The 11365-nt window shown below is 34.7% G+C and overlaps 1 protein-coding gene across 2 annotated transcripts; it reads right to left on the reverse strand.

The window, feature by feature from the left end:
• On the reverse strand, positions 1–9908 carry LOC112463717 (DDB1- and CUL4-associated factor 6-like). Of its 2 annotated transcripts, XM_025030234.1 has the most exons (16): positions 9202–9906; positions 8751–8905; positions 7404–7521; positions 7113–7291; positions 6848–6983; positions 6609–6769; positions 6281–6452; positions 5956–6201; positions 5511–5880; positions 5275–5384; positions 5135–5206; positions 4910–4967; positions 4585–4719; positions 3814–4066; positions 3588–3693; positions 1501–1588 (listed from the first exon to the last, which is right to left on the reverse strand). In XM_025030234.1, the coding sequence occupies exons 1-16, from the start codon at positions 9290–9292 to the stop codon at positions 1530–1532; spliced, it is 2421 nt and encodes an 806-aa protein (XP_024886002.1). In that variant the 5' UTR covers positions 9293–9906; the 3' UTR covers positions 1501–1529. The 2 variants fall into 2 exon arrangements, with proteins under 2 accessions (XP_024886001.1, XP_024886002.1); XM_025030233.1 differs by having other exon boundaries at positions 1–1588; positions 5511–6201; positions 9202–9908.
• Positions 9909–11365: the final 1457 nt, after the last annotated feature.

The raw sequence follows: 11365 nt of genomic DNA on the forward strand, positions 1-11365 counted from the left end.
TTACACTATGCATTCGTTCACACTTTTATTATAAACAAGCTCCTCTTGATAATACATAATTGTAAAGACATGTTTATTCTTACGTGTACGTTGCTCATTTAACGATCGTTAGTCATATTCTACCAATGTGACTATCGTCGACTAAAATTTCACAAGCGGCGCGGCGACGTTACGCGAGATGCGACGTCGTAACACGATTATCGGTGATAGTCGATTTCTAAAATCCTCGGCGTTTTTTTTTCATAAATCTGCCTATCCCTCAAGTAGACACGATTACTGTTATCGATATACTTTATTGCTCTAACTCAAAAACCTATAAGGCATGTGTTACGGTTCGCCTTACGAAAAAAATGTTCATGTCCCAATAACGTTAGAATCACATTGTCCTTTTCTACGGGATCAAAATGTATTACTGACACTTCGTTCGTTGTATTATTCCTCGAATTTCGACGATAAATGTAAACCATAAACAACATACAGAACGAATGTGAAAAGCTGATCGTGCAATTTACAAGATATTTGTGCCTGCAGCTTTAACAACAGAAGAAAATAAAACGTCTCTCTCTTGATCATTCAGCTATAACCCAGTATTATGTATTCGCCCTCTCGAGCATGAAATATAATTCTACAAAATTCTGCGACATACTATTTTAATCTTGACACATATTCAGAAAATATTCAAGCAAGAGATTGTAATAATTAAAATAAATAGTTAAAGTCTCTTTCTACGCGTGCGAAAATCAGACATAAGATCTTAAAACTTCAACAATCTCCGATTGCACAAGTTGATATTTATCCTTATCGCCAAAGATATCTAGACATCATTGGCAATAAGCAAAAGAGGCGATAATCGCCTATATCTATTTGGAGTCTAATAACGTAATAATACGAGAAAATATGTACAAACAGAGACGAAATGTTTTTTATGGCAAGCCTTCGACCAGCATGCTAATTTTGCACCGCTCATTTCATCGACAACAATCTCTTTGAAAAATATACGAAGCCGTATGATAATGACATACAACTCGGATAAATAATCATAGCTGCTAATATACTTGCTGATAATCATGTATGTAGATAATATTATAAACGTAAATTATATACACAGAGATTGAAACTCTTGTTTTTCAACACACTAAAGAGAATACGGATTCACTATAAATATCGATTGTGACACAAGGTGGCAAAAAAAATTTATTAAACTTCGGTATTCGAGAAACCGCGAGTACCGATCAATATCCATTCCAATTTGATACCATCGTCATAAGCGCAAAGTATATACGGATACGTAATGATGTTTACAATGCCATCAGATATCTTGTAGATGCATCTATACATCAAAATACCGTTCAAATTGAAATTTACGTATATATCACAAGATCTGTTCATGCCGATCAGGACCCTCCATATTTATTGATCCATATTGATTTGATCGGTAAATTAAAGCATTATCATAGTCGCAATTTCGCAATTGATGCGCGAATTTCGTTTTTATTATCGTTACTACTTGCAGTACCGTTGAAGACGACTCAGCCACCTCGTAATTCGCCGCCCTCGTCGCTGCTCCGTCTCCTGTTGCGACCTCGACCTACAAAATAATCAACATGACTCGTGTAATTTTGTCATACGAACAGGAATGAACAGTAAACGCGGTCATCTTCTTAAATATATTCTCAAATAACTTGATATTATTTGTATTATCTGTTTCACATCAACAAACAAAAACAGATGCGCAAGATCACAGTTTTGAATATATTGAATATATTGAATATAGTTGTATAACAGAGAAAAGATGATAATTAAGGAGGTTGTAAGAAGAGACTAAGAAATGTTAAGAATGGCATAAAATTTAAAACTTTTTAAGCTTTTTTATAAATAATGTCAGCAAGTGAATTTTTTTAGATTTTTTCCGGCCAGTGTTGAGAACATTTATAACAAAGTATGTGATTTTTTAATGGATTCTAATGGGAGACTCGCGATGCTGCATATCAATTACATCAATAAAAAGGTCTATTAAAAATGTTAAGAACTGAATAAATTTATATTTAATATACATATAAAGAATATCATACTAAAAGTTCTTTCAAATATTTGAAAAATATGACCACTTATATGATTTCCTCACAGTAATCGCAAAAATTCTTGTAGTTTCTTATAAATGTTCTCAAAACCTAACGTGATAAAAATTTTAAAAGATTTACATGCTGACATTATTTATAAAAGAGCTTATATGCAATTCTTAGAATTTTCGATTCTCTTCACAACTTCCTTAATTAATTTTTCGAAATTATTTATTTTTTGTCCTTAACTTAATTATTCAGCTGAAAAAAATTATATATCAAAAATTAGAATAAATTTTAAGAGATATTTAAGAGAGAGAGACATAGCATCATACATAAAAATTTATATATGTATACGTAATATTCTATGCGCTATATTCAGCTACATAAATACATGCTAAAAAACGATATTCGCACAAAACTATCCCTTGTATATGTAAAATAAATATATTTCCAATAGACTTTTAATTGTTAACGTTAAATGACATTTTAACATCCTAAGTTAGGAGTAAAAAAATTATATATAATTTTTTGCAAACTTATCACAAACTAATTTTTTTTCAATACACATCCAGAATTTAAAAATAATTTTTTAAAGTTGCATTTTATTACACTACTTTTCTTTTAATATGATTTTAATGAGAATTCGGGATTAGAGTATTTATCATTGCACATATATCAAAAACTTTTCGCCAATTAGTGAAACAAAAATTTTATTTCTCGCAGTTTTGAGATGCACGCAGTAGCGTGACTTTACATTAAGTGTAATCATCCAACAACTACTTGTAAATTTCGTATTTGTTACTCGTATATAATATTAATAACGGCGCTAGTCAGATCGATGAAAGAATTGTAGCATTTTTTTATGTCTTACATCTTGGTTCAATTTCAATGATGCAATGATGACAGTAAACCAAGTATTTCATTTTGATATAATGATATTTACCAGAGACGTGTTTTTTGAAGATACCGAATCTAGATATATGCGTAATTTGAAATACCTAGTAATTAACATAAATAGCATAACCATGTCTAGAAAATATTCCAAATAAATGAAATAAAGAAAATCTAAATAAAGTTTCAAGAAAAGAAAGAAAAGAAAGGAAATAAATAAATGTTGCTAACTTGTTCAGTTTCGAACAACTCTAGCAAGATTGAGCAAGTGCGAAACATATTAACATTAATAATAAGATGTGTGCGTGTTAGGCATTATCAAAATAACTATAACTTATAATTTTATACATGACACTTATAAGAACACAGAAAAAAAACCGGTTTCTGTCAATTCATCGATTTTTATACTCAACTAAGAAATTTGGACAAGGACACGCCCAATGCAATAAAACTCAGATAAAGCTTTACATCTTCCAATGTCAACCATCATTTAATACCTGTGCACAACAGTGAGGAAGACTCCGAAAAAATCTTGGATTTATGTTTCCTACTTATGTATTCCTGTACATTAGTTAGTATAGCGAATTATCGCGAAGTGATCCCGAAGGGAATACTATTATAAATTTTCACTACCTCTGCGTATCTGATTGAGGCATGCCAGCATTCTGATCATAAAAACCGCAGGTACAGTAATTGTGTCTTTGGTCTCTTCCAACATAACTGCATTTCTTTTTTTCAGCTGAAAGCAAAATTAAACGTCAATTTTCAAACTTATTCTATCTTTCCATGTATGAGGATACTGTCAATACACTGGTTTCTTTATTCCTATTTAAATAATTCAAAATAAAAAACGGCTTACGTCTTCCGCAAACTTTTCGTCAAAGCTCGGTTCGTCGTTGATCGGCGCCCACAGTTTCACGTCGTAATCAATGCCGGAAGTGGCCAGCATTGGAAGATACGGATGCGGTTGCAAGCAATTGACTACGTGTTGATCCGCTTCCAGCAACATACATAATCTTGCGCTGTCTCTTTCCCATACGAACACGTGACCGCAATCGCTACCCGACATGACGAAATCGTTGCCCCAGAAATTCGCTTCCTTGATCATGGTCCTAAAGAAACTAGAGTCAAAAGTGGGGAAAAGGCAAATAGTCAGAGATAATTCGGCGACTTTAATATCGCACAGTCCGCCCAGTCCGCTCGGAGGCTTTTTCGGAACTACTCAGGTCAATGATTTGGCTTCCGATCTTTCAGACGTTTACACGTTGGTGCACTTTGATTAGACGAGGACTCAGTTATAAAGTTATCGTCATTCAAGATGGCAGCGACCAAACTCGCCAAGTAGATTTGATGAATGGTGATTACAAACTATGTAATCGGCATTACAAATCGACATTCCTTCGTCCCTCGTCAACTTCTTGGCGTAATTATTACTTAATATCGTGTTAATCTAATAACTACCAATAGCTACTAATAAATAAATACTAATGGTCCTCACTTCTAAACAATTTCTATACAAATCACTCACATGAATTTAACAGCATATACTTAAGAGCGCGTGTGTCGCTCTCATTAGCAATTTGGAGTTTGATGATGCGATATTACAAGTCGAGTTAAAAATAGATCAAACCTGGCATTTCTATGTCCCATATATTTTCGTTTTACGCAGAGCTCCGTTAAATAGGCATCATCGAACGTCTCATGTCCTTGCGGCGAACGAGCATTGGCGATTGCTTCGTCCATCCCGTCGACTGGATTTATTAACCTGTAAATATCCAAATTATTGCTAAAGATGAAAAAATTTCAATTCTAGAAATACGAAAGGAAAAAGATATCAAAAATATCTTTTTTAATAAATAATATTCTTTTTTCTTTCGTATTTCGTTTCTAGAATAAGATATTCAAAGAAACGCGAGTAATTTAAGTAAAACCTTTATTGTAATGTTTCAACAGACCTTTCAGCTGATTGGATATCTTCGTCATCGCTATCAATGTACACAGTCTCTGTAACTTCTGCAAAAAATGCCACAAATAAATAGATTTATTAAATAAATATATAAACGTATAAATATATATATAAGTATATATGCGCGCACATGCACACACACACGCACGCACACACAATTTATAAAACGATGAAGAAGAGCTTTTAAAGAGAACAACACAATGATGATACTCACTTTTGTAATGACGACGGTTGCGATTACTGCTTGGGCCTGCGTCGAGAGTTCCATCACTACTTCCAGATGGTCCTGACAAATTACAAAGTCAATTATATTAATGTATATATTTGAGATAATCAAGGATTTCAACTACTCACCTGGATGGTAACTGTCGCGAGTCACTTCGTCCCCGACACCAAGTGATATTGTAGCACTAGTTGAGCTTTTGTCAGAATACGTTAAACTCACAGCAGGTTCACTACCATGTCTGTTAAATTAAATAGATATATTTTATTGGACATTCTCACATCTTCACATTTTCACGTCAATTTAAAATATATATTAATATTTCAAAGAAAGAAAACAGATCTCAATAAGATATAAATCTTCTTACCTTTCAAGGAAACCGTCCCGCATCGTTGTTAATCTATCCTGAAGGTTCTCCATCATATTCTCCTGTTTGCTAGTTATATTTGTACATGAGGTTTCATTCTCATTTCTGTTTCGATTCCATACATCATCATGCTCAGTTCTGTCATGACTGGTTGTAGATTTTACACAAGTGATTTGTGCTTGATCGCTTTGACTAGATTCAGTTTCCATAGGAACATCATCGTTCATAGTCGCGGATATATTCGGCGACGCTAATTGATTATATTCCTGAGGTTGTTCGATCTCTCTCGTTTGGGGTCTTTCAATATTGAGCGTTTCATCCATATCTGTATCTGTGCTTTCGACCCTATCAGCGTGCATACTTGTATTTCCTAAAAACGGCACTTTAATAAAATCAAGTCTGTGTATCGAAATGTATATCACACATGTGTATCTATTTTGTTTACCACTTGTTCCCGAAGTATTGCTTTGCTCTGCGCTCAATTCAACCGTGTCGTTCCTCTCTACATTCAGTTCAGGATTATTCTCAGCGTTTTGAATAACTTCTGGTTGCTCGATAACACCTTCCAAACTATCCTCACCTCCAGCACTCAGAGCAGCTCGTGTGGCCGGGTCGTTCAACATTCTGCTGAGCACGTCCGTCATTCTCTGCATCAAGGACGTATGCAACACCGGTCTTGCCTGAGCGATTTCTGACGAACGACATGTCATGATATTGGAATTTCTTGAACAAGATATAAATAAGATGTAAAATAAGGAAAATCAATTTACCTGTACCACTGCGACGTCCTCCTTCTCTTTCTGGACGCGCATCGGGACCAGTATCGGACCAATCGCCGCGAAGTCTCAAACGACGAACTGGTTGAGGCGATCTTAACGAATGCTTCTTTCCTTTTCCTTTTCCCATTGTCGCATCTTTTCGCAGCTGCAAACTCCCTTGATCCTGGATACAAATTCCCAAAATAAATTAAATGTAATAATATATTGATAGAAATCATAAAATATATGTATCTCGGGGAGAAATATATATTTAGATAAAATATGGAAGCAACATATTGTGACATGTTAAACGAAAAGCAATCATTGCGTTTTGCGTTACTTTGATACTGAATAAGTAGAGATGATCGCTGCTGTAGCTGACAAGGACGTCTTGTCCATCCGGGCTATAGGTCAACGACGTAATCCTGTAAGAATTGCCTTCGAATTCTGGGACAGTGAAACTGCATAGCGGTCTCACTGAACTTTCCACATTTGTCCAACCTAGAGAATACGCATACACATGTAATCACGGTACGCTATACCATGGCACGTAACGCAATTATGTCCCGTAAAGATTACCAGTGGCCGAGGTACCGAGAGTTCTCCTGTCGAACGTTCTTACAGTGCTGTCGGAACAACCGATCGCTATTTGGTGAGGCAATACAGGATTCACGGACAAAGCGGTCACGGCTCTTTGACACGAGATTAGTACATCCTAGAAAAATGTGATTTAATAAATGTATATCTATTCCGAATATACTATACATATATATTATGCATATAATATTAGTATAGTTTCAAAAGTATATTAATTAAAGTAAAAATTATAGCGAATAATGCCTACCTCTCTACATCTCGTAGCGCTACACTTGTCCTTCACCCTGAGATCAAACCATCTCACAGTCCCGTCTTCTCCACAGCTTAGGAAACTATGCGGCTCACCGGGTATTGTCGCTATTTCATAAGTAGTGCCGGTGTGACAAGTGAATTGATTATGGAACGTTTCCGTTCTTCTCGTCAGATCTGTAAACGCGATATTAATACTCGGTAAAAAAGATGACGCGATTGAAATACTCGATAATATCTCATTAATATATTTTGTCCAATCACACAAATAGTCCATTAATTTTTATACCTGTATACAAAATAATGCCGTCTCCGCTGCAAGAAACAATACGGTGATCTCCACTATTAGGCAAAAATTTGGCACTAAAAATATTTGCTCTGTGACTCGTCTTATAGTCCTCTAATACCTTAAATAGAAAAAGATTATCTAAAGTAATGTAAAAAAAATATAAATATTATTATTGTTAAAGTAATAAATAATATAAAATATCGTGTAATTTTTGTAATTTCTAGTTGTTAATTTAAATTTATCATACAATCAAAACAATCTCTGATATACGATCAATAATATGTACTTTGTTGTAATGTTATTCAAACAAAGAAAAGCAATGTGACATTATGAGCATTTCACCATGGTTTTAAATTGACAAGGTGAGTCTGGATTGACATGTATATTTGGTACACAGTACCAAACGATAAAATTGTGTGCATGTGTATCAGTGTATCCAATGAACCTACACCAGCATCCAACTTGGCATCGGCATCTCAGTATCTAACTATTTCAATGTTGGACCTTGACTACCCAAAATTAACTACCCAAAATATTTCCTTGAAAAGGTTTAATATCACGTGTTTAACGTTTAAATTTTTTCAACTACTTTTCTGCACACCCCACATATAGCTCAATAATATAAATAAATAACTAACATCTATCTTGTTATTAAAATAAACACTTTTTTCACATGACATAATGTAACACATAATAGAATAGTATAGTTTTATATACTTTATATAAGTATAAAGTAATTCAATGATAAATCATTATTAAATATCATTAATCAGTGTCGATCAAAACTAAGAACTGGTCTGAAAAATCTAAGTAGGATATAAGAAAAATATGTGGCTGTTTTCTTCTACAAATAAAGTAGCACAATCAGATCTAACAATTATCTCGCTACGTTTTACATTCCGTAGAAATGTAAAAATATAAAAATATAAAATTTAAAATACATTTTGCGTGGAAATATACATTATATCCTCAGGATAGAGTGTCAGAGGTGAAAAAAAATATTTTGAGGATCGCCGAGTGTAATTAACTTTCTAAACTAACACACGCGCGCGCGTGCGCACGCACACACACACGCACACAACTTTCAAGGATAAAATCAAAAATAATCTTGGCACAATCTTCTCTCTGACGGGGACAAATAAATTTAAAATTTAAAGGAAAGTGACGGAATTGCTTGATAGACAATTTGTGTCTGGGATAAGATAGTAATGTTTTTGCTGCTAAATTAAAATATGTTCCAATGTTCATTTAATATATTTAATATATTTAGTATTTAGGGTCCTGTCAAAATAATAATCATTATACTTATAATCTTAAAATCTTGATAAGCATACAATATAAATGTACCTCATAATTATGTGCATTAGTTAGAACAAGATGTTGATCGTCACTCCCAGACAGTATCAATTCCCCATTGCTATTCCAACAGATAGAATTCACGCACCCATTGTGGACCTTCAATCTCTTGAGCAGTGACATGCGCTGCATTAGTTGTAAGCTAGCTGTACGACAAGAAATGGATACTTGTGTCAAACGCGACAATTCATATAATCTATTGTAATTGAAATAAACATGAACTTGTAATCAGATGTAGCAGGATAAGATACAGGTAAACAACCTGTACCTTACCTTGTAAATTGTAGCCTGAGTTGAAAATGGCAAGAAAAGAACAGTAAAAGACGTTACAGATTGGAGATTGAATAATATACAACCAATATATACATATATATATATAACTCGAAAGAGACAACTTGAGCGAAATCATACACCCGTAGATGATACTCTGTGCGTCTATCACCTTTGCTGCTAGAGTAAAGCTTCAGCCTCGTGCAATCGTCGTATGGTTGGTAATAGATATCGCGGAAGATGCTGACGCGCGTCTTCCTCATGGTTGATCTTTCGGTGGAGTTAGCCAGCTGACTTTCAATCTCAACGGCGCACTCGGTCGGATCGCCGCTACCAGCCGCTACTCGCAGCAAATGGATCGCACGAGAGAATTATTGTCTAGTGAAATCGCGGGTCCTTCTCCGTCGAATTGTTAGGAATTCCGCGGCATGCAGTTACGCAGCAAAAATCCTGTCGATGCGTCGACGTGACATGGCACGATGGCACACTCGAAACTAAAAATAAACACGACGTTGCACTTGCAGCTCGCAGCTTGCAGCTCGCAGCTCGCAGCTTGCACCTCGCAGCTTGCAGCGCGGAATCGTGGTATCAGGTATCTGGTATGTACAAGGCTACAAGGTATTACGATCTCGACGATCATCCGCGCTCCCTCGCCCTCGCCCTCGAGCCTTGAGACAGCTGAGTCGAGACACTCGAGACTCGAGCTGGAGATGCTTCGGACTGTTCGGAGTTCGGACACTTCGGACAAACAGCTGACTGCTGAGAGATTGCTTCGTATATGTAAGATGTATGTACATACATTACACATGTACGTAAGTAAATATACACACGAATACCACCTTGACACAACCGCACAACACAAATTATAGTCTCAACACTCGCAACCAACGAACCGACTCAACCTCAACCGCCTCGGCGGTGCTCGGCTCGGCCAGCCTCGGCGTTACTCGGCGCTGCTCGGCATCTCTCGGCGTCTCTCGGACCTCTCGGTATATCTCGGGTATCTCGGGACTCTTCACTCTTACCGCTACCTGTGACCGCTACTGTCTGGCCATCTCTGGCTGTCTCGCAAGCGCAACGACACGCGAAGCTCGGGCTCGGGGCGCGTGCATATACTTACATACGTACAATATCATGTATGTACTTTTGTATACCTATACATTCCTAGTTCCTACATTTGTGCATAAGATTCAGAATGTTGTTTGACAAGACAATTAACCATATTAAATAGAATAAGTATAAGCTTTAGCATCACGTAAGGATGTATCGCATGAAACATAAAATAATTTAAGTAACAATTTCCGGAAACGACGTCCTTAAGTCGTATTTCGTATTGTCACATATATACACGGAGTGTCCCATATCCTACTATTAGTTAATAACAATTAATTATAAAGCTTATAACTGCAAATTTGAAAATTTTTATAATTTCATGTGCTTGAAATTTAGAACCACAAAAATTTAAATTTAAATCGTGGAACTCGACAAAATATAATCCTTTCGTCAATAAAGTAATAAGATAGAAGATAGCAATTACTTCAAGTCGGTAAAGTCACCGCTAATTTTATCGGTAAATTTTGTCGGTACGTTCATGTCAATAGTCACATGAATTTCGTCCATACAATTCTCGAATCATACATATACAACAAAAGCTAGGTAATTAAAGTAAATAAAATATAATAAAAAAAAAGTCACAATTTGACACACACGCAAAGTATTGTACTTTTCATTCAAATAGTAAATATAAATCGGATATACGTATATACTATTATCATACAAAACTCACTGTAAATAAATATTGTTTTTTTCTTTTGTGTTATTTTATCCCTCTAAAAAGGGATATTAATTTTAAGTTAAATTTAAAATAAAAAATGATAAACTGACTATTTATATATTTATTTATAAAATAAATAAATAAAATTATATTATTTCATTATCCAAAGCTGCTTCGTCAATAAACACGTAAACAATATTTGCTCAACTTTTAATAAAATTAGAAAAGATTCAAGGTTGGAAATTTTTAATACGCGATTAAAAGATTAATGTTATATCACAATTTACAATAGATTATTGCACATAATTTTACATTATATATGTATATAATAAAATGTATAACACACATAATTATATAAATAATATATCTTTATATTATATATTTTTCTACATTAATACATATGTATATGTGTATATATTATATATTATTATGTATTACAGATTAAGACAGAATGATTCTATAATAATCCACAAGATTAAATTTTCTATTTCTTACGATACTTTTCCGGAACATCCAATATATGAATTTTCAATCCGCTCTCGCCCCGAGAAACTTTCAGACG

The sequence above is a fragment of the Temnothorax curvispinosus genome, unplaced genomic scaffold, assembly GCF_003070985.1.
Source record: "Temnothorax curvispinosus isolate PA1 unplaced genomic scaffold, ASM307098v1 QBEX01013599.1, whole genome shotgun sequence".
In the NCBI taxonomy this organism is placed as follows: Eukaryota; Metazoa; Arthropoda; class Insecta; order Hymenoptera; family Formicidae; genus Temnothorax; species Temnothorax curvispinosus.

What these genes read in the sequence shown, in the direction of transcription:
- LOC112463717 (XM_025030233.1), bottom strand. Translation starts at nt 9,292, where the DNA reads ATGAGGAAGACGCGCGTCAGCATCTTCCGCGATATCTATTACCAACCA. An exon ending in TCTACTTATTCAGTATCAAA is followed by an intron (nt 6,453 to 6,608) that starts GTAACGCAAAAC and finishes ATTTGTATCCAG; the next exon opens with GATCAAGGGAGTTTGCAGCT. An exon ending in AGGACGTCGCAGTGGTACAG is followed by an intron (nt 6,202 to 6,280) that starts GTAAATTGATTT and finishes GTCGTTCGTCAG; the next exon opens with AAATCGCTCAGGCAAGACCG.